We start from the raw sequence: 26599 nt of genomic DNA, 5'->3' as shown, positions 1-26599 counted from the left end.
GTGAATCTGCAGTGTGTGTAGTTTTACAGTCTGACTGTAATAATTGTGGAGAGATTTTAATCTAGTATGAATCTGCAGTGTGTATTTTTACTGTCTGACTGTAATAATTGTGGAGTGATTTTAATCCAGTATGAATCTGCAGTGTGTAGTTTTACAGTCTGACTGTAATAATTGTGGAGTGATTTTAATCCAGTATGAATCTGCAGTGTGTGTAGTTTTACAGTCTGACTGTAATAATTGTGGAGAGGTTTTAATCCAGTATGAATCTGCAGTGTGTAGTTTTACAGTCTGACTGTAATAATTGTGGAGTGATTTTAATCCAGTATGAATCTGCAGCGTGTGTAGTTTTACAGTCTGACTGTAATAATTGTGGAGTGATTTTAATCCAGTATGAATCTGCAGTGTGTGTAGTTTTACGGTCTGACTGTAATACTTGTGGAGAGATTTTAATCCAGTATGAATCTGCAGTGTGTGTAGTTTTACTGTCTGACTGTAATAATTGTGGAGTGATTTTAATCCAGTATGAATCTGCAGTGTGTGTAGTTTTACAGTCTGACTGTAATAATTGTGGAGTGATTTTAATCCAGTATGAATCTGCAGTGTGTAGTTTTACAGTCTGACTGTAATAATTGTGGAGTGATTTTAATCCAGTATGAATCTGCAGTGTGTGTAGTTTTACGGTCTGACTGTAATACTTGTGGAGAGATTTTAATCCAGTATGAATCTGCAGTGTGTAGTTTTACTGTCTGACTGTAATAATTGTGGAGTGATTTTAATCCAGTATGAATCTGCAGTGTGTAGTTTTACAGTCTGACTGTAATAATTGTGGAGCGATTTTAATCCAGTATGAATCTGCAGTGTGTAGTTTTACAGTCTGACTGTAATAATTGTGGAGCGATTTTAATCCAGTATGAATCTGCAGTGTGTAGTTTTACAGTCTGACTGTAATAATTGTGGAGTGATTTTAATCCAGTATGAATCTGCAGTGTGTGTAGTTTTACAGTCTGACTGTAATAATTGTGGAGTGATTTTAATCCAGTATGAATCTGCAGTGTGTAGTTTTACAGTCTGACTGTAATAATTGTGGAGTGATTTTAATCCAGTATGAATCTGCAGTGTGTGTAGTTTTACAGTCTGACTGTAATAATTGTGGAGAGATTTTAATCCAGTATGAATCTGCAGTGTATAGTTTTACTGTCTGACTGTAATAATTGTGGAGTGATTTTAATCCAGTATGAATCTGCAGTGTGTGTAGTTTTACGGTCTGACTGTAATAATTGTGGAGTGATTTTAATCCAGTATGAATCTGCAGTGTGTAGTTTTACAGTCTGACTCTAATAATTGTGGAGTGATTTTAATCCAGTATGAATCTGCAGTGTGTAGTTTTACAGTCTGACTGTAATAATTGTGGAGTGATTTTAATCCAGTATGAATCTGCAGTGTGTAGTTTTGCAGTCTGCCGGTAATAATTGTGGAGTGATTTTAATCCAGTATGAATCTGCAGTGTGTAGTTTTACAGTCTGACTGTAATAATTGTGGAGTGGTTTTAATCCAGTATGAATCTGCAGTGTGTGTAGTTTTACAGTCTGACGGTAATAATTGTGGAGTGATTTTAATCCAGTATGAATCTGCAGCGTGTGTAGTTTTACAGTCTGACTGTAATAATTGTGGAGTGATTTTAATCCAGTATGAATCTGCAGTGTGTGTGTAGTTTTACAGTCTGACTGTAATAATTGTGGAGTGATTTTAATCCAGTATGAATCTGCAGTGTGTGTAGTTTTACAGTCTGACTGTAATAATTGTGGAGTGATTTTAATCCAGTATGAATCTGCAGTGTGTGTAGTTTTACAGTCTGACTGTAATAATTGTGGAGTGATTTTAATCCAGTATGAATCTGCAGTGTGTGTAGTTTTACAGTCTGACGGTAATAATTGTGGAGTGATTTTAATCCAGTATGAATCTGCAGTGTGTAGTTTTACAGTCTGACTGTAATAATTGTGGAGTGATTTTAATCCAGTATGAATCTGCAGTGTGTGTAGTTTTACAGTCTGACGGTAATAATTGTGGAGTGATTTTAATCCAGTATGAATCTGCAGTGTGTAGTTTTACAGTCTGACTGTAATAATTGTGGAGCGATTTTAATCCAGTATGAATCTGCAGTGTGTGTAGTTTTACAGTCTGACTGTAATAATTGTGGAGCGATTTTAATCCAGTATGAATCTGCAGTGTGTAGTTTTACAGTCTGACTGTAATAATTGTGGAGAGATTTTAATCCAGTATGAATCTGCTGTACGACGTCTGCAGTGCTTTTCCAGCACATGCTGGCGTGAACATCCAAGCTATGAACTTTTCAGTCTGGGCTGTCTGTGTAACTTTGGAGACACTGTGTCTTGTATCATTTGGCCAGCCAAACCAACAAATTCCACTCCTGTGGTGAAACTGATCCAGCTTAAACAGTGCTTTAGAATGTCGTGAGGGTTCTTCTAAAATAAATAAACAAAAATCGACGTAAATGTTATTTAAATCAGTGGTTAAAATAAAATTCTTCTTGTTCGGTGCCTACAACAAGCACTGCTAGCAATTTACAGTTCATTTTGCATGTTGAAAATGCTTGATTTGACCTTGACCTTGACTTTATTATGGTATTGTTTATTGATCTTTGTCCCGGTAGCAGTGCAAACAATCTAAGCTAATGACGATTCAGTGCAATGAGCCTTAGGCTTTGGTTATTCGTGGATGTAATGGTCTATGTAATGATGTCTTTGACTGGTAAACCATGCGCAAGGGGTCAGCAGTGGGTCAGCAGGATTTCCTTTTGCATTGTGAATTTGACCTGCAGCAGCCCAGGTCTGGACAGCATGAGGACACTCAGATATCAGATCAATGCACCTTTCATAAGAAGCTCAAATGCTATTGTGATATTATTATGTATTAGTAGTGAGGATGACTTGTGTTTGTTTTGTCTCTTTAGAACCTGAAGGTCCGAAGTACCAAGGAGTGCAAAGACCAGACAGCCAAGTACTCGCTGGAAAGTAAGAGCTATTATATCTTGTTTTGGAAGTCTATATATATATATATATATATATATATATATATATATATATATATATATATATATATATATATATATATATATATATATATATATATATATATAGACATAGATTTAGCCCCAAAAAATGTTTGTAGCTTTAAGCGGAGTTGTAACAGTCTGCAGTAAGAAGAGCTGACCTGCTGAGTAATCAGTGTCTTGCTGTCTGTTCTGTCCTCTTTCAGCTCTCCTTTATAAGCCTGTGGACAGAGTGACCAGAAGCACACTAGTTTTGCATGTAAGTGTCTTTCATATACACTGTATGGACAAAAGTATTGTGACACCCCACCTAATTATTGAGTTGAGGTGTTTCAGCCACACTCATTGCTAACAGGTGGATAAAATGATGCGCATAGCCTTGCAGCCTCCATAGACAAACACTGGCAGTAGAATGGGTCGTACTGATGAGCTCAGTGACTTTAAACGTGGCACAGTCAGGGGATGCCACCTCTGCCGCAAGTCATTCTGTGAAGTTTGTGTCCTGCTACATCTGCCCCTGTCGATTGTAAGTGCTATGGTTGTGAAAAGGAAGCACCTTGAAGCAACAACAGCTCAGCCACAAAGCAGCACAAACTCACAGAGTGGGGACGGGGAGTGCTGAAACACACAGTGACTATCGGGAGGGTGGTGTAAAGCACGTCGACACTGGACTCTGGAGCAGTGACAAATTGACAAATCATGCTTCTCTACCTGTCAGTCTGATGGATGAGTTTGGTGAATGCCAGGAGAACGTTACCTGCCTGACTGCATTGTGCCAGCTGTAAAGTTTGGTGGAGGAGGGATAATAATATGGGGTTATTTTTCAGGGGTGGGTCGAGGCTCTTAGTTCCTTTAAAGGGAAATCTTAATGCTTCAGCAGACCAAGACTTTTTGGGCAATTCTATACTTCCAGCTTTGGGGAAGAACCTATTCTGTTCCAGCATGACTGAGCACCAGTGCACAAAGCAAGGTCCATAAAGGCCTGGCTGGATGGGTTTGGTGTGGAAGAACTTGACTAGCCCTCACAGAGTCCTGACCTCAACCCCATCAAACGCCTTTGGAATGAACTAGAACAGAGATTGTGAGACAGACCCTCTCGTCCAACCTCAGCGTTTGACCTCGCAATTGCTCTTCTGGATGAATGGGTAGAAATTCCCACAGACACTCTCCAAAATCTTGTAGAAAGCTTCCCAGAAGACTGGAGGCTATTGTAGCTGCAAATATTATCAATATTACTCAATATTATCAAATACTCAATATTAATGCCTATGGATTTGGAAAGTGATGTCATAAAAGCTTGTGTAGGTGTCCCAATACTTTTGTCCATGCAGTCTTATTTTGTTGTGCATATGGTCCATAAGGTGTTAATACTACATATATTTTTCCCACGTTTATAAGACCCATTTAAAATTTATTCTGAAGGAGATATCTGTGTATACATTTGTGTTACAGGACCTACTGAAGCACACCCCCTCCAGTCACCCGGACCACCCCCTTCTCCAGGATGCTCTGCGTATCTCTCAGAACTTCCTGTCTAGCATCAATGAGGAAAGCACACCGCGCCGCCAGTCCATGACAGTGAAAAAGGGCGAGGTGAGTGTAGTGCAGGAGTGAAAATCTTTTTCTCTTCGTTCTCTGCTTGGCCTTTTCCAGTCTGGCTATCAAGACACTTCTGTTGCTTTGTGAAAGTGGTGCTTCAACTCATTGACACCATGTGTCCTTGTTGCCTTGTTTTCCTACAAAGACAGGACATGTTTGTCCTGATGATGTACAAAAACAAACACATACAGACATTACACGTATGTATACACACACACACACACACACACACACACACACACACAAATGTCTATCTTAATTCCATCCACGTAGACCCCCCTGTTCCTGCAGTCTGGCCTGCTGTGAGTGTCATATGAATTGCTACTGTATGATTGACGGCGAGTGAGGGTTTGCAAGTAATGTGCCTTAACAAGCCGCCTCCTCGTGTTTATTATTCATGAGACGGCCATCTCACGAGGAGGTGGCTCCTCCCTCATACGCAAACACACAATCTCAGACCCCTGTGGGGTCTCTGGCGGACAGACCACACTGATCATCAAATATTGATGTTGTGTACATGAAAGGAGCTGATGGAAATCTTGGGGTTGTTGTGGACCTCATTATCGTCTTTATTCTCTTGTTTAAGATTCCTGGGAAAAGTGCTTGTAGCAGATTTCTCCTCTGTGCTTTTTACAAGACAAGAGTTACAAGGGCTTTGGTGAAGAGAGACCGTTCCTCTACTGCCTTGTGGCTCTGCTGGCCATAGTGCCGTAGTGTCTGTCCTGTATGGCTTTGCAAGTATTCAGAGGAAAAAGTGCAGAGCCAGTATAGAGAACAAACAGCAAGCTAAGCAGGTATTGTGTGCTGTATGAACTGAGCTGTGTGCTGCAACTGCAGTCGTGTGAATACCCCTAGTCAAATGTCACATTTTGAGAGAAGAAACTTAAATATGATGCAGTAATAGTGCTTATAAATGGGCAGAAGTGTTGCATGTGTGTATATACAACACTATGTCCCATGTTCATTTTCCCCCCTGCAGAAGACCACCTGGCTAGTGGCTTCCAGGTAATTTAAGTCTAAAACAACTAAGCTCTATAATCATAAACACCAATCAGGTCATAACATTCTGACCACCTCCTCGTTTCTACACTCATTGTCCATCTTATCAGCTCCACTTACTGTATAGCTGGTCTTTGTAGTTCTACAGTTACAGACTGTAGTCCATCTGTTTCTCTGATACTCTGTTACCCTGTTCTTCAGTGGTCAGGACCCCCATGGACCCTCACAGAGCAGGTACTATTTGGGTGGTGAGTCATTCTCAGCGCTGCAGTAACACTGACATGGTGGTGGTGTGTTGGTGTGTGTTGCGCTGGTCAGAGTGGATCAGACACAGCAGTGCTGCTGGAGTTTTTAAACACCTCAGTGTCACTGCTGGACTGAGAATAACCCGAACCAAAAATATCCAGCCAACAGCGTCCTGTGACCACTGATGAAGGTCTAGAGGATGACCAACACAAACTGTGCAGTAGCAGATGAGCTGTCGTCTCTGACTTTACATCTACAAGGTGGACTGACAAGGTAGGAGTGTCTAACAGAGTGGACAGTGAGTGGACACAGTGTTTAAAACTCCAGCAACACTGCTGTGTCTGATCCACTCATACCAGCACAACACCACCACGTCACTGTTACTGCAGTGCTGAGAATGATCCACCACCCAAATAGTACCTGGTCTCTGAGAGCAAAATCAAGGAGGTGGTCATAATGTTATGTTGCATACGAGTGTGGATGGATGGATGGATGGATGGATGGATGGATGGATGGATGGATGGATGGACGGATGGATGGATGGAAGGATTTATCCACACTCAGGGGAAAATGTTGGTGCTGCAGTAGCAGAAGAACATGGGATGTTATTAACACAATAATTAGACGTCAGTTACAAACATGACAAAGTGCAGAAAACAATAAAAAAGATGTTTGTTTTTTGAAGCAGCTAGGCAGTGAATAGCTGCCAGTACTGGAGTAATGTGTTCTATACCAGCTGATGTGCGGAGCAGGGACTGGGCCGGACCCCGGAGACCCATACTGGGCAGATGGGAGGAGGGGCCGGACAGAAGCTACTTAATTAAAATGCAAATAGCGCTGCGTGTTTCTGAAGCAGCTCCAGCTTCTCTTTGCCTGTGGGATATGGGTGAACGCTGCACAGTGTGGGGTCACTTACGCACATCGCACTGAGTACTACTACATACATACACACAAGCCTTCACATGCACTTATACACTCCAACTACACAGTGTGTGGGCATTCACACGCACAGACACATCACAAATCCTACATGCACACGCATTAATATGCTTCTACACTCACTGCCCACGTATACACACCCCCGCGGAGCTTTGCTTTGGCCGTGCAAACAAAATAAAAAGCTCTCGAGAAAAGCGTTAAATCCATTTTACGCCCAGGCTCAGTGTCAGAATGTGTACATGTCCACATAGATTTTACACACCATGAAAGCGTACAAAAACGGCCCGTATATGAACACATTTCAAGAATTAATTCCAAAGCGCAGAGATAAGCATGATGTGCACCAATCTAACATAATGACCACCTCCTTGTTTCTACGTTCATTGTCCAGTTGATCAACTCCACTTACTGTATACAGTATCTCACAAAAGTGAGTGCACCCCTCACATTTCTGCAAATATCTTATGATATCTCTTCATGGGACGACACTATAGAAATGAAACTTGGCTGTAACTTAAAGTGGTCAGTGTGCAGCTTGTATAGCAGTGCAGATTTACTGGCCTCTGAAAAGAACAACACACAGACATTAACGTCTAAATAGCTGGCAGCACAAGTGAGTCCACCTCACAGTGAACGTGTCCAGATTGTGCCCAGTTGTGTCGTCGTCCCTCCCTGGTGTCGTGTGACTCGTTAGAGTTACAGGGTTCCAGGTGTGAACGGGGAGCAGGGCTGTTAAATTTGGTGTTTTGGGTACAATTCACTCACACTGGCCACTGGATATTCAACATGGCACCTCATGGCAAAGAATCTCTGAGGATGTGAGAAGTGGAATTGTTGCTCTCCACAAAGAAGCCTAGGCTATAAGAAGACTGCTAACACCCTGAAACTGAGCTATAGCACGGTGGCTAAGGTCATACAGCGGTTTTCCAGGACAGGTTCCACTCAGAACAGGCCTCACCAGGGTCGACCGAAGAAGTTGTGTCCACGTGTTCAGCGTCATATCCAGATGTTGCCTTCAAAGAATAGACACATGAGTGCAGCTAGTATTGCTGCAGAGGTTGAAGAAGTGGGAGGTCAGCCTGACAGTGCTCAGACCATACGCCGCACAATGCATCAACTCAGTCTGCATGGCCGTCGTCCCAGAAGGACGCCTCTTCTGAAGCTGACGCCCAAGAAAGCCCAGAAACAGTTTGCTGAAGACGAGCAGTCCAAGAACATGGATTACTGGAACCATGTCCTGTGGTCTGATGAGACCAAGATAAACTTGTTTGGCTCAGATGGTGTCCAGCATGTGTTGCGGCGCCCTGGTGAGGAGTACCAAGGCAACTGTCTGTTGCCTACGGTCAAGCATGGTGGTGGTAGCATCACGGTCTGGGGCTGCATGAGTGCTGTCGGCACTGGGAAGCGGCAGTTCAATGAGGGAAACATGAATTCCAACATGTGCTGTGACCTTCTGAAGCAGAGCGTGATCCCCTCAAAGCACAATTTGGACACGTTCACTGTGAGGTGGACTCACTTGTGCTGCCAGCTATTTAGACGTTAATGTCTGTGTGTTGTTCTTTTCAGAGGCCACTAAATCTGCACTGCTGAACAAGCTGCACACTGACCACTTGAAGTTATACCCAAGTTTCATTTCTACAGTGTCGTCCCATGAAAAGACATCATAAAATTTGCAGAAATTTTATTTTAATAATAATTAATAAATAATAATAAATTAATAATATTTATTTTGTGAGGGGTGCACTCACTTTTGTGAGATACTGTAGGTGCACTTTGTAGTTCTACAGTTACAGACTGTAGTCCATCTGTTTCTCTGATACTCTGTTACCCTGTTCTTCAGTGGTCAGGACCCCCATGGACCCTCACAGAGCAGGTACTATTTGGGTGGTGGATCTCAGCACTGCAGTAACACTGACGTGGTGGTGGTGTGTTAGTGTGTGTTGTGCTGGTGTGAGTGGATCAGACACAGCAGTGCTGCTGGAGTTTTTAAACACTGTGTCCACTCACTGTCCACTCTATTAGACACTCCTACCTTGTCGGTCCACCTTGTAGATGTAAAGTCAGAGACGACAGCTCATCTGCTGCTGCACAGTTTGTGTTGGTCATCCTCTGGTCCTTCATCAGTGGTCACAGGACGCTGTTGGCTGGATATTTTTGGCTGGTGGATGATTCTCAGTCCGGTAGTAACACTGACCTCATTTACATATATCAGTCTTAAAGGCACAGTAACACAAAACCACCTGTTTAAAGGATAAAAAGAGGTTGGACAATGGTCACGATACAGTGAATTATGATTGTTTTTGGCGTAGAAGAACACAGAGTAGACCTACTAAGGTCCACTTATATCCACTTATAATGTATGTATGTACCAAAAATGGTCATAATTTTTTTTTTCCATCACATTTTCCTCTCTTTATCCCTTCGAACTTAAAGGCTGTTTTGATTATCACGTTCCTTTAGGACTCATATATGTAAATGAGCTCTGTTCTGATTGGCTGGCATGTATTGTGCTTTTAAAAACAAACAAAAAAGTCTTAAAGAGTGCTTAAACACTCTTTGTAACTTCAATGTGAATGGGCAGTGTGTATGGGTGCGGGTATGTGTAAATGATTTGGCTCCCATGACACCACAAACAAACTTAAGGAGTGTTTGCATTTTACATCACAACTCCTTTCTTTTTCAAAGAAGTGAGAGAAGTTCAGTTTTGATTATTATGGGCCCTTTAAGATGAAGCAAGAATTCTTTTCAGCATTTGTGACAGAGCTGGACGAAGTACACAAATCATGTAACTGAGTTAAAGTCGAGACACCCAAGGTAAAATATTCCTCCAGTAAAAGTAGAAGTTCCTCCCTTTAGACCTCCACTTGAGTAAAAGTACTAAAGTATTTACCTTCAAATGTACTTAAGTATAAAGTAAAAGTACTAAAAGAGGAATTCTGGCTCTGATCTGGTCCTGTTATCATTTTTATAACCAGACTGGCTTCATGAACTCATTTCAGGTGAAAGTCCTCCAGCGTCTCTCTTGGTAAACCAGTCTTTTAATAGAACGTCATTAATTAGTGACGCTGACGTCTATTAAAATGATCAGAAGCACAAAACACTGAAGGTAAACAGTTTCCATCAGGGAGAACCGAGTGGCTCTGAAATCACTTTTTACACACAAGCAAAGTTTCAGTTTCAGATTTATTTACAACTTAGTTCCAAGTTTAAGTTGAATAAAAACTGGCTTTAAACTCAGGATCACAGATGAGCTCCTTTACTGTGTTGATCTGTAGGCGTCTGTTCATAAACATAAACCAGCCCAAACTCATTTACTATAAAATGAAATGGTGTTTGTAGAAATTCAGAAAAAAGCCGCGTCAGTCTCGACTGCATATGTGGACATATTTCTATATTGAGCTCTATTTACACAAAGTTAGGTTAGTTCATCATTTATGTTGAACAGACTCTCCCAAAGTTTTACGCTGCTGCGCTGACGTTGAACCGCGTGCTGCACTGGGTCGGTATGACCAACAGGTCAAAACCAGCTCTAAACAAAGTGACCGCTGGGCCCTGATTGGTGCTCTGGCTTTGCGCTTCTTTCGTTTTGACATGTGACGTTTTTATACACACAGAAACCAAAAGGAACGACAGATTTCTCAAAATGTAGGAGGAAAAAGTCGGATATTAGACTCTGAAATGTAGTGGAGTGAAAGGAAAAAGTCGCCCAGAACGGAGAAACTTCAGTACAGATACACCAAAAATACTAAAGTACAGAAACTAATTACATTTACTCAGATACTCAGTTTATGTCTTCAAAGGCTAGTTAATAATTCCTTGGCACATACTGGATGACTAAGCTACATCCAAATCTGGATGATTAACTTCACCAGATTGTATATTTTTAGTTCAGGGCCTGCTAGGACTTCCACACAACACCTCAAATGCACACAGGTGCCTGCATATGGATGCTGGCTGTGAAGCTGCTGATTGGTGTTGTATTTTTTTGTTTCAGTGGCTCGATAGTTAAAGAGTGCTTGTAGTCAGCGATTATGAGAGATTGCCATTGTCACATTTGTGCCAGAGGCAGGCTGTAGGAAAATGTCATCTGATGTGCAGAGACAGTTGGTTTGATGAGCATCTCCTCTTTAGGAGCGCAAAAAAAGAGGGCGTCATGTTCGCATTAGAAAAAGGCCTGGAATAAATTACAGTTGCACTGTCTGAGGAACAATGGCCAGGACCAAGGCAGCGTTGGTATTGTTTGTGTGTCTGTGCTTGTGGGTAAGTATCTGCTTATTTGCTCCTGAACATTGTCTTGTTCTATCACACTCTATAGTTTACACTTCCCAGTCATCTCTCTTTGTGGGTTTTGTATAGACAGCACTTTGTTTGTCTCATTCTCTGATAATAGTGGTGTAATGAATTGGTTCTGGCCAAGTTGGGGGTTAACATAAAGTAAGCATCCAAAGCAGAACTGATATAATGGGGCAGTTGTGGGCTGGAGGTTAGGGATCCAGCCTCGTGACCAGAAGGTCGCCGGTTCGATCCCCAGAGCCGACAGTCCGTGACTGAGGTGTCCTTGAACAAGACACCTAACCCCCGGGTGCTGCGGATTGGGCTGCCCACCGCTCCGGGCAAGTGTGCTCACTGCCCCCTAGTGTGTGTGTGCTCACTAGTGTGTATGTGGTGTTTCACTTCATGGATGGGTTAAATGCGGAGGTGAAATTTCCCCATTGTGGGTCTCTTAATCTTAATATACATCACTGTAAGTACAGTCACATGCAAATGTTTGAATAGCCAACAGAGTACAAATGACATTTTTCTGCAAATTTCTATTTATATCGGAAACATGTGCCATCATTTTGCCCAGGCTGCATTTGATGGTTTCATTTTCTGTTAAATTCAGCGAAAAAACAGTAATTGTGCCTCCAAATGTGCACAAGTGTGTTCTCAGTTGAAGCTGATGTTGATTTATTTTCACTTAGAAAATCAAGGCATCGTGTCATTTAACCATGGGTGCCAAAACTTTTGCCTACAACTATAAGTGCACGTTTACTTAGGGGTGCAGTGTTCAGTGCGTTTATTCCTGTATCAGAGCAGAGAACATAACATGCATTTAGAGCATATTTGTTTGTGTCTGCCTTCTGTCAGTCAAGTTGCAGACACCCCCCACCCTCCACCCCTCAGGTAGGAGTCGACGCCCACCAGAGCGACGCAGACAACACCTACCTAGTAGCTAACATTGATCATTCGGAGACGAATGGACTTCTAACCTTTCCAGCTGGTTTCCTGATACGTTTAATCTGCAACATGAAACTGTCAAGCGCTAAAAAGCTACGAAGCTGAACTCGGCTTCTCTTTTGAATTTTCCCGTTCCGCCTTAAATGATGCAGCAGTTACATTCAGCGCGCCAGGCCCCATTTAAGGTGGAACGGTAAAATTCGAACAAGAAACCGGAGAATGAGAAGCAACTTCAGCCTCGTAAAAGTCAAACATTGAGAGACATTTTACAAGAACCTGCTCTAGTTTTGAGGAGAAGTTTCCTGCTGGAGATGTGAGAAAAGCGGCTGTGGCTGAGCTGAAGCTTAAAGCAGAGCAGAGCAAAGTGAATCTGCGTTTTTGTTTATATTCTCTTTTTTAGCCTTTACTAGTGCATTAACACATACTGAGACACATTTACAGCCAAGATGGTAAAATGCTACTTCAATAAAATGGACATGAAATGCTGTGGCATCCAAGGCAGATTGATTTTTGGTGAAATGGCTCCTTAACCATTGGTGCAGTCCTTGGGGGCAGTCCTTGGGGGCAGTCCTTGGGGGCAGTCCTTGGGGGCAGTCCTTGGGGGCAGTCCTTGGGGGCAGTCCTTGGGGGCAGTCCTTGGGGGCAGTCCTTGGGGGCAGTCGTGGGCTGGAGGTTAGGGATCCAGCCTTGTGACCAGAAGGTCGCCGGTTCGATCCCCAGAGCCGACAGCACATGACTGAGGTGTCCTTGAGCAAGACACCTAACCCCCAACTGCTCCCCGGGTGCTTGCCCACCGCTCTGGGCAAGTGTGCTCACTGCCCCCTAGTGTGTGTGTGCTCACTAGTGTGTATGTGGTGTTTCACTTCACAGATGGGTTAAATGCGGAGGTGAAATTTCCCCGTTGTGGGACTAATAAGGGTCACTTAATCTAACATTTGGCTTGCCGACCCCTGCGCTACACATTTGCAGTTTCTTGTGAAATGTTGTGTGACCAGGACTGAACTAAAAGAATTAAAAGGTGACAAATAATTCCTCCATTCTGGTGCCGAATTGTGGGAAAAAGGCTAGCTACCCAGATAAAGCAGTGTTTTTGAGTGAATCACCTTCTTATATTGTAAGCTATATTAACCAGGGACAAGATGCTAGAGACGCTTGCAGGCTAAAGTTCTAAAAGACCCGACCAAACTTCAGAGTGCAACCTCTTTCATTGTACAGCTGGGACTGTGTGAGTTTAGCCAGCCAGATAAAGCAGGACTTTTGCATAAATCATCAGTAACTGCAGCTGTGATGTTTGCGAGCTAACTGGCGAGCTCCTAATACCCATTACTAATAATTACGTTTGAATTTTAATTTAAAAAAATTCACATTTTATTTTTAATGCATTTTATTGTTTTTTTTTTTCATATATATTTGCTCTACGGCGGTCCTGGTTTGTTGATGTGCCCCTTCCATATTAAGTAAACAATAAAAATACTCTTGAAGTTGAAGTGGCTGGCACTGACAGTCAGTCGAGATTCAGTATTTTATACTGTTCACTCTCTTTCCCTGATTATTTAACAGTGGAACAGAAATGAAAAGCTGCAGATGAAAATACCCGGAATTCTCCTGGATTTACACCTATCTGCTTCTGGCTTTTGCTTCAGATCAGAGCGGTCAGTAAGTGTCTTGAAATCCCGGTTTAAGAGGCCTAATCAAAGTAAAAGTAGGTACACAGATGTGGGGGCTCCTGTGTTTGGGCTGGAGCTCTTACTGGGAGCTCAAGAGCTTTTAAACCGGCTCTGGGAGGCCAGGGTGGATTCCCACTGAGAGAGGCGTGCATAATAAGCCTTATTTCTGCGCGTCGCCCCCCTCAGAGGCCCAAGTCATCTGACATCAGGCTGTCTGAACCACCTTTTTTTTGTCACATACCCGATGATGTCATTACTTCCATAAAATGTGGGCTGGTTGCTTTATCTTTCTCTGCGTTAAGAACGTGGGGGCTGGGTCTGGCTGCGGGGAGTTTGGGATTAACTGATTTTAATCTCAGAATCTTCTTTCAGAAAGCAGGATGATATTGGCTTATTGGGTGATATCACTGGGAGGAAAGAGCAGCTGCATTGGTGGAAGGATGGTGTGAGTTAGGAATGCACTGATCCGGAATGTATATGGCCGGGATATTTACAACATATCACTGTCCAAAGAAAAACATCTTCAGCATAGTAACGTCCCAGGAGAAGGCAAAAAGCACTCTTATCTTGCAATGTCAGTCAATGGAAAGAGTGATTTCAGAGCATTTCCGTTGGTCCATTCTTCGTGAAATTGTCACCCAGTGTGAAGGACAGCTGGTGTGTTCATGTGATGTAGAAAAATCGGCAAAAATTGAGATGCATGGTTTTCTTTGGGCAGGGATAGTGATATGGTATCCCAGGTGGTGGTTAAGGTGTTGCTATGTTATCCTAAGTGGTTGATAAGATTGCTATGGTATCCCAGGTGTGTGTGTGTGTGTGTGTGTGTGTGTGTGTGTGTGAGAGAGAGAGACTTCCTTAATGTCATCATTTGTGACTTGTTAATTTCCTAAACATTCCGCCATTCATTTCCTGAGGGGGAAGGAAACTTGAACGAACACTTTACGGAAACTGCATGTGCGATCAGCCGCAAGAGCAGACGTGCACTATTCCCATTGATTCGTGGTCCTGGCTCGAAAACTGTGGTACGAAAATATGGAGAATAATAAAGCGAAGAACAGTGAAGTAGCTTTATCAAGCCAGCTTAATTATGAAGACAGCCTAATTTATTTCATTTAATTCGATTTATCAATCAATATACCAGTCAACCTTTATTTTGACTCGGAGGTCGACCTTCAATTGCAATGTACACTGTGAACATTTGGAGGTCAGAAAACTGAAAATGATACGGTAACTGATCACATGGCTTTTCTTGAGTTGACTCAACTTGAGGACACACAACTCAAATTTCTTAGTTAAGTCAAAAGTTCTCTTAATGCTTTTAGTTCTGCGTCTCAGTTATGTAAATAAGATGAAGTTGTTTTTTATACTCACCTTCCTCACCAGCCAGGACTCTCTCCATCCACACACTTATGTATGGCTGTGGCATCGCTGGGGCTCAAACTCACGACCTCCTGTTGGGGAGACGGCTCAGTCCACCGCGCCACTCGGGAACACGTGAAGCAGCTCAGATTTTGTGTCTACAAATGTTTAAAACTGGAGAAAATATCTGTTGTTTTGACTTTGAAGCGTGACGTCGTCTCATGTGGTGCAGCTGTGTAATAATTCATCCCAACATCAGGAATCCCAGCAATACCACAGCGGTCTATTATCCGGAAACCCGAGAGGAGAATAAGCCCGATGGGACTGTGTGACAGAAGGAGCGCCAGCTAGTGGGGAAACCGAGTAAAACCACATTCAGTTTAGTTTCTCTAACCGAGACGCAGATCTAGAAACAGCAGCCGGGAGAATTTTTGACTCAACTAAGACCTTTGAGTTGTGTGAACTCTGGTGTCCAAGTTGACTCAACCCAAGAAAAGCCACGTGATCCATTACTAAATCAGTTTAAGTTGAACTGACCTCTAATGTTTGACAGTGTAGCTGAGCAAATTACAAGGGATAGAAAAAGTTGAAATGAAATTGACCGACTGAAACGAACGAAGGCTCCTCGATAAAAAAAAAAATAAATAAATAGAAATAACAGCAAAACAATAACAGGAAAGAGGCATAAAGTAGCAATAAAATATGTACTTAAAACACATTAAGAGAACAGATTAAGTAAAAGAACCAGCAGTAAGAGAACTGAAATGTTGTCGAATGATTTACTAGAACAGTAAAAGAATGAACGTCAAATAAAACCGCTGTAATAAAATATTAAAATAAAATAATAATGATGATAATAACAACAACAATAATAATATTGTTGCTATGAGCATTATTATTATTATTATTATTATAATTCTTCTTATTTTTTAATAAATACAAAGAAAAAAACTCAAGTCAAACTCAAGACTCCTTTAATGAATTCAGTGTCCAGTTCAGTTAAACTCTCCGTACCTGACAAGTGATTCAGTCACTCGTGCGGGTCTGATAATTATCATTATATATAGATATATAGAGATCATTGATGAGGCCTAAAAATCATAGTACTCATAATTTAAACTTTTTTTTTTGTGGCGCTGCCGGAGTTTTTCCTCTGTTTTAACTCCAGAAATACATAAACATCATGAAGCGTTTTGTTTTACTGTTCCCGCACGAAGCTTGAAGAGTCAGTTTTAATTGTCACCATTATCATCTGGTCTTACCATCAAGGACAGTACTAGTGAGGCAGTAGTGCAGAGGCCTTTGCGTGACTCAGAAATGCTGAGCTGGGTGAAAAGAGCTTAAGGTCCCCTCTGAACATTTGAGCGACCACAGTTCATTTTAATTGTGTGGTTAGACGGATGCATGAGCCCGTTGACTCTCAGCCATTCGTCCTCCGTGGACGTGAACGGTGCCGTTTGGAGCAGCGCTGTCTTGTTGTGTTGGCGGGGAGCTCAGCCGAAATCAGGCCATCGCGCTTTTGTGCTGGAGCTACATCGCTGCCGTGCTGGGTGTTCTCATTTTGGAGTGGCGCGCGCGACTCCGGGACGGCCTCAGACACACAGACACGGACGCATACGCATACATATATGCATGCACATGCTGCCCCAGAAGCCACTGTGTGATTCAGCAGGGCGGCAGCGCTCTATTATTGTGCTGATGAGGAGGGGACCTTCGCTGAGGCAGCGTGTAGAGAGTGTGGGGGGTGACTTCTGAGCTGGGGAGGCAGATAGAGGTGTCTGATTGGATGAACTCTGCATGATGTCACCTTTTGTTGCCCCACTGCAGGGGTGACGTGTTGCTTCTGGAGCACTGGCGTGTGAACCGTAGCCACAGGCTGTGCGTCCCCCCGGTTGGCGTTTTCACACCTTAGCCGCCTCTTCTGCTCTCAGGCCCGTCATTACTCGAGCATATGATCCTCAGACAGGGTTTACCTTTTTCAAAATGTCCTCCACATGTTCTCATCTCAAAATTACACAAAGGCTCCCAGACACTGCTTTAGTGCCCTTTCCTGAGGGCTGGTGGCTTGGCGTTGGAATATGTCAAGAGTGCCCCCTGATGGTGAAGTTCTTCACGACAAGCAGTCGAAACATCTTAGCTCTACAGCACAGGGGTGCCAGGAGGAATCCCTGACCCGGCCCTACCTTGTTGACATAATGTCCTTAATAACCCTCTTTATTTTGCTGGGGATCCAGAATTCCCGCTCTTCGCATGCAGCAAGCTGTGAATATGAATAGAAGTGATATGACTGCATAGCAACAGACAGGAACTCTCTGGGGTGTCCAGGCCTTCAGAGAAGAACTGACGATTTCTGGGAGCTGAAAAAAATGTGTGTCTGTTTTTTCCAACAGAATATTACTTGTAATTAAAACTCTACTGAAGCCCAGTACTGTGAGACAGTCTTAGTCTTAATCTGTTTATTTGCTGAGAAAAGTGTTAATATTTGAATAAACAAAATGTGTAGAATATTAATAAATCATGATTTTATATGTAAATAATAAACAGTGATGTTCTGGATGTGAGTGTGTTTGTTTACCCATCTCCAAGCCGCTCCTCGAGGAAGCCCAGTATTATATGTAGTTAAAAAGCAGCTCCTGGTTTGACCAATCAGTGCTCAGTAAATTGAGCTCATGATGTAATTGATGATATTAACGAGTCTCTGTGGCGGCTGTGAAGGTGTCCAGGAAAAATATGGACAGAGAAATGTTTTTATGTTTATTTGAATGTATATGGTGATAAACTCACTACTATGGAGTTCATTTTGTGCCAAAAGCTTCTCATCAAATAAATAAATCCACAAACAAAATCTTAAGGATCAAAACGTCCAAAATATTTTGCAAATACAAATAATCAGTTCATCAATAGAGAGAGCAGGTGGACGCCCTTCCTCTGAGTCCCGCCCCCTGTTAAAAAAAGCAACAAAAGTCAGAAGCAAAATGAAAGATATCAAAGAAAAATCCATCAGCAAAATATGCAAATTAAACAAATTCAAGCAAAAACGGGCAAAACGAGCAATACATTCATGCCGGAATGAGTGAAAATGAGTAGGAATGTTTTTGAAGAGTTAAAGTTGATTGTTTGTATTTGCAAAAAATTTTGGACAAGTTGTCAGCTCTGTCCTGGGAAGCCCCCTAGACCCAGTGCAGGGGGTGGGAGACAGGAGGATGTTAGCCAGACTAGCATCCATGCTGGAGAACAGCTCCCACCCCATGCATGAGACTCTGGCAGCACTGGGCAGCTCCTTCACTGACCGGCTGCTTCACCCCAAGTGTGTGAAGGAGCGCTATTGCAGACCCTTCCTTCCTGCTGCTGTTAGACTATACAACCAGCACTGCTCCCAGTAGAACCCCCTCCACCCCCAGTTAGACCCCACAACCTACAGAGCATACTGTGGAATTCAGTACCATTTCCTGAGTGTAATATAATCAACACTCCGTGTGGAATATTTGTAAAATATCTCTATCGTGTAAAGATTTTCTGCTTTTCTATTCTTAATGTTTATATTGTGAACTCCTTACCGTCCCATGGGTGACAAACCAGTACCTCATGTGTGAAATTCCATGTGAAACTTGGGAAAAATATCCTTACAGTATCCTCACAGCGAGGGGGGCCTGGGTTCGATTCCCCGGCCGGGTGACCGGGGTCCTCTCTGTGTGGAGTCTGCCCGTGTCTGCGTGGGTTTCCTCCGGGTTCTCCGGTTTCCCCCCACAGTCCAAAGACATGCAGTCAGGCCAATTGGATGTGCTACACTGCCCCTAGGTGTGAGTGACTGTCTGTGTCTGTCTGTCTGCCCTGCGATGGACTGCTGACCTGTCCAGACTGTATCCTGCCTTCCGTCCGATGACTGCTGGGATAGGCTCCAGCAGCTTTTTGGCCCAAAACTGACTCCATGCTCTACTCTTGCCTTATTGTTAAATCTTGGTTTGAAACAAAAGGGTAAATTCTTTAAACAGCCGGGGCGGCAGTCTGAGTCTGATTGACCAATCGGGAATTGTTTTTCTCTGTGGTGTCTAGGTAAACATAACTGAGCAGCTCTCCTATTGGTTAAGACCTCAGGAGCTGAAGAGAAGCCCTAACACTTTAGAATTATCTCCAATAGGCAAGAACAGTGAGGAATAGGCCTTGGCCTTCACTCAGGGCATCTGGAAGCCTTAGCGCTAACAAACTACTAAAATGCCATAAGGATGTTAGCAGAAGGTAGCATCATCTTAGAGGCGTGTTGTCTGTCATGTTTTGACCACGGTTTGACATTTATGGCCCGAACTGAAGGCCCAGCTCTAACAGACCTCAGGTTTGCCACTGCATATCAACATACTGTGCTAAAGACGCTACAGATGAGAAGAACGTTTATTGGTTGGAAAATGAGTGGGAACGTCTGCTTCAGAGAAAGTGCCACCCTTCAAAATACAAGCCAGTCAGCTTTCTGGTTGGGTCGGAATCCCCATCCCTCTCTGTTACTTTCTAGCTGTCTATTGTTCTGCCAAGATATAATACAAATTAAAACAAGAAAACCTCCGTCGTTCCATTATTTCCATAGGCCTGAATATCATGATCTACAGCTGGATGCACAAGTACATGTACAGAGATTTTAGTGGGCTTTAAATGATGTGTCTGTCCTGTACACGTCAAAAACAGTTCATTATTCAGTTTTGCTTTGAGAGCCAAGGTGCAACACTATTAAAAAGTAAGATTACACTTTCAGCCAGTTGAATACAGTCAAAGTCATTATAGGACTGGCTGTCCACTTAATGCATATCACAGCTGGGGGTCAGGGGGGCTGATAGTTTTGCATCACTACGGCATTCTTGCACTTCCACATACCCTGAGCAAAGGCCAAGGCCAATTTCATGCATAACTATCAGCCCCCTGACCCCCAGTTGTGATATGCATTAAGTGGACAGCCAGTCCTATAATGACTTTGACTGTATTCAACTGGCTGAAAGTGTAACGTTGCTTATTAATAGTGTTGCACCTTGGCTCTCAAAGCAAAACTGTATAATAAACTGTTTTGTACAGGACAGACACATCATGTACTTGTGTATCCAGCTGTAGATCATGACATTCAGGCCTATGTTAATAATGGAGATTTTCTTGTTTTTGTATTATTTTAGGCATTTGCATTCCACCTTGGCAGAAGGATAGACAGCTAGAAAGTCCTTAACATCGCTTAACACTAGCTCTGGTTTCAGACCTACAGTAAGTTAAGTGATACTTTTTTAATCCCACAAAGGGGGAAATTCCACCTCTGCATTTAACCCACATACACATACAAACACAAACACACTAGTGAATAGACACACACACTAGGGGGCAGTGAACACACTTGCCCAGAGCAGTGGGCAGACCTATCCACAGCCCCCAGGGAGCAGTTGGGGGTTAGGTGTCTTGCTCAAGGGCACCTCAGTCATGTGCCGTCAGCTCTGGGGATCGAACCGGCAACCTTCCGGTCACAGGGCCGGTTCCCTAACCTCCAGCCCACGACAGCCCCAGTTGCTCTTTGCAAGGCTGGTTTAGCAGGAGAGACGTAAGGGGAAGGAAGATTATGATTCTAAGGGCCTCAAAGAGACAGTGGCCTGCAATGACTGCGTATTTTATTTCCATTATTTTTTTCTTTTTATTCTAGACTTTCTAGCCGTCTGTCTTTCTTGTCTAATTTTTTTGAATGGAAATTTTCTTGTTTTATCTGTATCTACATTGGCGGCTAGAAAGACCTTAACATACGTAGCTAACGCTGGACTAAACTTTTACCTTGCAGTGGTCGAGAGAACGTGACGACAGAAGAACACGACACGCGCTGGTTTGTGAGAGAACAGTGTATCTTCATAAGCCACATTGGCAAAGATGTCTTTCCTGATTTTTCCTGTTCTCTTTCTTGGGTATTTTGGAAATACTTTGATAAACGAAAGTCTCGTTCTTCTTACAGACGGTGTCTGGGATTCTCAGGCCACTATCTTAGAATCATCATGATCTTCTTTCCCCTTATGTCTCTCCTGCTAAAGCAGCCTTGCTCTTCACAGTAGGTCTACACGCAGAGCCAGCACTGAAAGACCGGTCTATTGTCTGCAGATGTTTTGGGCATTTGGGTAGATTTACGTTTATGGCATTTGGCAGATGCTCATATCCAGAGCGACTTACAAGGTGATCATTTTACACAGGTGGGTGAAGGTGGTGTTAGGAGTCTTGCCCAAGGACTCTTATTGGTATAGTGTACTGTGCTTGCCATGGTGTGGGATTGAACCCCAGTCTACAAGGCAGAGGTGTTACCCACTACACTAACCAACCACTGTAGATAAATGCAAGCACGGATAAAGCAGTGCGGAATAAATTCCCACAACAATACAGCTTGATGTCAGTGCATGTGTTGTGTTTGTCCTGGTGCAGAACCGGCAGCTGCTGAAGGACAGCTTCATGGTGGAGCTGGTGGAGGGAGCGAGGAAGCTGCGACATGTCTTCCTTTTCACCGACCTGCTGCTCTGTGCCAAGCTCAAGAAGCAGATCGGAGGGTAAGTCATTCATTTGGGACCGTTGCTAACATGCTCTCGTCAACTTGTACTAACCATTTCCTTTTCGATTCCTCTTTCAATCATCCCCTGTTTTATTAGGTAAAGTTTATTAAAGTTTATTAAATTGCTTTATTAAGTAAAGTTTGGTGGATGAGCCTTCAGAGGTGCAAGGAAGGCAACATGAACGGAGGCCTCAATAGTATTTCACTTATTTAGTTTATAAAAAATAAAGTTTCTTAAAGTATTAAAAATAGTTTGGGTGGGATGTTGAGACCCTTTGCAGCGCTGTATAATGTAAAAATGCAGTGTTCATTAATCTTACAAAGGTTAGAAAGGTAAGTTACTCAGGTAACTTCTCATCCCTTTTTCATCACTGCTATCCAAGTGCAACCCCAACTGAACTTGGACAGCTTAGACAGCACATGGCACAGCTTCAAACAGCGTCCAAGTGTTTACACTTTATTTATACCAATAATGCATCGTTATGGATTATCTGAAAGTATGGGTGGAACAAATGATCCATAGTCGCTATGTTGGGTCTAAAGTCACATTAGTCTGTAAACCGAGACTGGAATCAGTTCAGACATGTGGGCACAGCACCACACCAACATCTCTGCTCTCATTTCTCTCCTATTAGATTCCAAAGTGTATTTTTATCTGCGTATTAGATTGTTTCTTCTCATCCTTCCATCTCTTTCTCTCTCTCTCTCTCTCTCTCTCTTTATCTCTCTCTCTCTCCCCATCACTATCTCTCTCTCTCTCTCTCTCTCTCTCTCTCTCTCTCTCTCTTGCTCTCGCTCTCTCTGTCTCTCTCTCTCTCCCCATCACTCTCTCTCTCTCTCTCTCTCTCTTGCTCTTGCTTTCTCTTTCTCTCTCTCTCTCCCCATCACTATCTCTCTCTCTCTCTCTCTCTTGCTCTCTCTCTCTCTTGCTCTCGCTCTCTCTTTTTCTCTCTCTCTCTCTCCCCATCACTATCTCTCTCTCTCTTGCTCTCTCTCTGTCTCTCGCTCTCTCTCTCTTGCTCTCTCTCTCTCCCCCTCCCCATCACTATCTCTCTCTCTCTCTCTCTCTCTCTCTCTCTCTCTCTTGCTCTCTCTCTCTCTCTTGCTCTCTCTCTCTCTCTCTCTCTCTATCTCTCTCTCTTGCTGTCCCTCTCTCTCCCCATCACTATCTCTCTCTCTCTCTCCCGAATCTCACTCTCCCCATCACTACCCCCCCTCTCTCTCTATCGCACTCACTCGCACTCACTCTCCCTCTCTCTCTCCCCATCACTGTCTCTCTGTCTCTCTCTCTCTGTTCCCATTATACACACTCTCTCTCCCTCTCTTATTCTCTCTTTCCCCCTTTCTCTCTCCCCATCACTATCTCTCTCTCTCTCTCTCCCTCTTTTATTCTCTCTCTCCCCCTCTCTCTCTCTCTCTCCCCATCACTATCTCTCTCTCTCTCTCTCCCCATCACTATCTCTCTCTCTCTCTCTCTCTCTGTTCCCAGGAAGAGCCAGCAGTACGACTGTAAGTGGTACATCCCCCTGTCAGATCTGACTTTCCAGGCAGCCGAGGAGACCGAGCCCCTCTCCATACCGCAGGTCCCAGACGAAGAGCTGGACGCCATTAAGATCAAGATTTCCTCCCTCAGGAGTGAGATCCAGAGAGAGAAGGTACCTTAGAGCGGACGTCTTCACTCTTAGAAGGCATAATTTAGATATGACTTCTAAGAAAGATGGGAAGAAGCACTAAGTATGCTGTTTGAAATGTAAAAACGTAAACTTTATTAATTTATGTCCTGTTAATTACCTTAATTAATTTTTGCTGCGTTATAAAAATCTGTGCATTAAGACAAATCACAGTAAAATACAAAAATCTACTTTGTACAATAGAAAACATGCATTGATTCTCATAGTCCAGTGCCAAAATATAACATTCAGTAATGTGTTTAGATTAGAGCCAAAGACAAAATAGGGAGGGGGATGTTCCCCTGTAATCGTAGCACATTTTTCCAGCCATCTAGAATTCTGCAGGAATTATACAGTACAGTCATAAATCCTCTGCTCTTACTCCCCCTCAGAGAGCCAACAAAGGGTCAAAAGTCATTGACAGATTGCGGAAAAAGCTATCTGAACAGGAATCCCTGCTGCTGCTGACCTCCCCCACCATGGCTCTCCGAGTGCACAACAGGAATGGCAAGGTGAGTTATAGCAACATCACAAGAAAACCTCCTTTAAACTATTACATTTTGCACAAATTGCAGGCCGACAGTCGTTGAAACGCCCCAGTTTCTGTATATCTCACAAAAATCTGTTCAAGGCACGTTGATACAAACCTGTTTTAAGTCTTTCTTTGGTAGAAAACTGTTTTAGGCCGTTCTTCTCTGTTGAGACATAAAGGTTAATGTGACCTTTGAGTCTTCTGTCATTAATCTTCTCTGTCCTTTCTTCCCCTCCTTGTTGTTCCTTTCTTCATTTCAGAGCTACATGTTCCTGATCTCGTCGGACTACGAGCGTGCTGAGTGGAAGGACATGATACGGGAACAGCAGAAGAAATGTACGTGGCCATGCCTGCAGCTGCTATACCAACCTAACTCCCTCTTGATGATTCCCAAGCCCCTTGATCCCCAAGCCTTTAGGAATAATGTTTGAAAGTGGAACTTTTTTCCACAATAAGAGCATCATACCAACTGTGAAACATGGTGGTGGTAGTATTCACAAGGAAGGGGACCCTGTCTAATAATCGCACCATTAATCTGTGCTCAATTTCCATTCACCACAGATTAGACAGGGCTTCCTTCCTTGTAAGTACTACCAGTACCATGCCAGCAGCTAGTATACCACCCTAATTCCCTCTTGATGATTCCAAGCCCCATGATCCCCAAGCCTTTGGGAATAATGTTTGAATGGGGAACTTTTTTCCACAAAAAAGAACATCATTCCAACAGTGAAGCATGGTGGTGGTGGTATTCACAAGATAAGGGACCCTGTCTAATAAGCACACCATTAATCTGTGCTCGATTTCCATGCTTTTCTAAACCAGTGACTGCATTGTTCCCTCTGCCAGGCTTTAAGACCTTCTCTCTGACCTCCATGGAGCTGCAGATGCTCACCAACTCCTGTGTGAAACTCCAAACTGTCCACCACATCCCTCTCACCATCAACAAAGAAGGTGAGGAAGGTGCTCCAGCATATTCCTGAGGCCTTTCCTATTAGATTAAATAGATCAACGGTGCAAATCTGAGTAGAAGGTGCTGTGTGCTACCCAAAGCTCCTTGAGAGTAAACCTCAAACCACCCTTTAATTTGACCTACAGATTCATTTGGCCCGTTGATTTGACCTGTTTATTGTAGCGCTCATGAAACACCCCCATACTATTTAAACGGCAAGTTTGTTATTCAGTTATTAATTGTGAGACTTTCTTTTCAGTAGTTGTTATTCATTATGCAGTAGCTCATATGAAACTAATATATAAGTATGTCGTTACGAGAATCAGAAGCTAATCCGTACATGAAGCCTTAGGTCCTTTTTTGTGGACATGTATTAAGCCAAGTCTAGACTGTAACGTCAGTAGAGATTGAAAAGCCTCAATCAGAGTTCAGGAAACCAGTCCTTAGGAGTTTAACCCCAGAAAATCCCAGGCTTATTACCCCCTCAGGTATATTAGTCAGTAACTACATGGGCTACAATGCGAACTGGTTATTCTAAGCATGTAATAAAGGTTTGGAGCAGCGGTGAGTCATGGCCATTTAAGGAATGAAGAGTTGATAAAAATGAAAGATGAGTAAAAGTGAGAATGTCTTTACTCCTACAGAAGATGAATCTCCTGGACTGCATGGTTTCCTGAATGTAATCATCCATTCTGCCTCCGGACTCAAGCAGAGCTTAAGTGAGTCTGTCTATTTGGCTGAATGACTGTCTGTCTGACTGTCTGTCTGTTATCTCTCCATCTCCGTCCTAACAGACCCTGTTCTCTCTCTTTAGATTTGTATTGCACATTGGAGGTGGACTCATTTGGCTTCTTTGTGAACAAAGCCAAGACGCGTGTGTACAGATACACCACAGAACCCAAATGGAATGAGGTAAGAATACTTCTCACTAGGGTTGGGCATTTCAGTCGGACTTGTTACCAAAAGGCAGTGCCACATAGACCTGTTAAAGGAGAATTCCACCAGTCTTTCAAATTTTCTGCATAACGTAATGGGTGAGATGAGATGTGAACAATGTAAAATGGATTGTTGTACATAAACTTGCAGACTCTCATTTCTTTACTTCTTGATAGAAACTACAGGTCATGATGTCTACACCATAGATAAAGCCATTTTAAATAGTTTTCTAAATTGAAATCTAGTGTCATTTTTAATGACATTGAATCACTGAAGGGATATTTTTTTATATGTAATGTTGATAATTATATATAGTGGTAAATCTGAGAAAACAGGTTTTTTAGACACTATTCTGCCTTCCAATGCCCTGCGTGTACCTCTGTGCCATGAACAGATGATAAAAAAGACCAAAATCTTCAGTCTTTTATCTTGAAACTGTTATAAAGCAAACCCTTGGGCATCATGCAGTATAATATGTTAACCTTTCATGTACTAAGCTTTTGGTGATGTAGCTTTTAGAGGCATTCATTTCAGACACTGGTTCCTGTCACTGCCACTGTGAACAGTTTAAACTCGAGAATGGACCATTTCACACCACCACGAGTGGCTCTGTGTACATCTTGCCAATTTAATAAAGCAAAAACCTAGAGGGATGGAATTTCCCCTCAAGGCTACAGGCTACCACATGCTGGATGCATAACTCAGTCGACACACATGGTCCCAAAAAAGAAAAACAATAGAAAACAAAAAGCCTCTTAATAAAAGCACAAATTCATAACAGGCAGCATGTGGCTTGAAATTGACACTAAGAAAGGCAGATCTATTAATCTAATGTCTGTGCGATGAGCAGATGAATGCTGAGTGTCTGT

At 42.8% G+C, this 26599-nt stretch overlaps 1 protein-coding gene across 1 annotated transcript in view; it reads left to right on the top strand.

Moving 5' to 3' along the window:
* Window positions 1-26599, top strand: part of bcr (BCR activator of RhoGEF and GTPase) — a 170115-nt gene that overhangs the window by 115499 nt on the left and 28017 nt on the right. The window contains exons 6-15 of the mRNA XM_017725097.2: window positions 2972-3032; window positions 3277-3329; window positions 4523-4663; window positions 21520-21641; window positions 23133-23298; window positions 23706-23825; window positions 24106-24181; window positions 24692-24796; window positions 25439-25513; window positions 25609-25706. Of these exons, the coding sequence (XP_017580586.1) occupies window positions 2972-3032; window positions 3277-3329; window positions 4523-4663; window positions 21520-21641; window positions 23133-23298; window positions 23706-23825; window positions 24106-24181; window positions 24692-24796; window positions 25439-25513; window positions 25609-25706 (1017 nt within the window). The remainder of the gene's footprint in view (window positions 1-2971; window positions 3033-3276; window positions 3330-4522; window positions 4664-21519; window positions 21642-23132; window positions 23299-23705; window positions 23826-24105; window positions 24182-24691; window positions 24797-25438; window positions 25514-25608; window positions 25707-26599) is intronic.

The sequence above is a fragment of the Pygocentrus nattereri genome, chromosome 16 (genome assembly GCF_015220715.1).
Source record: "Pygocentrus nattereri isolate fPygNat1 chromosome 16, fPygNat1.pri, whole genome shotgun sequence".
Classification (NCBI taxonomy): Eukaryota; Metazoa; Chordata; class Actinopteri; order Characiformes; family Serrasalmidae; genus Pygocentrus; species Pygocentrus nattereri.
Note: the sequence above shows the minus strand (reverse complement) of the source record. Positions and strands in the feature narration are given on the sequence as shown.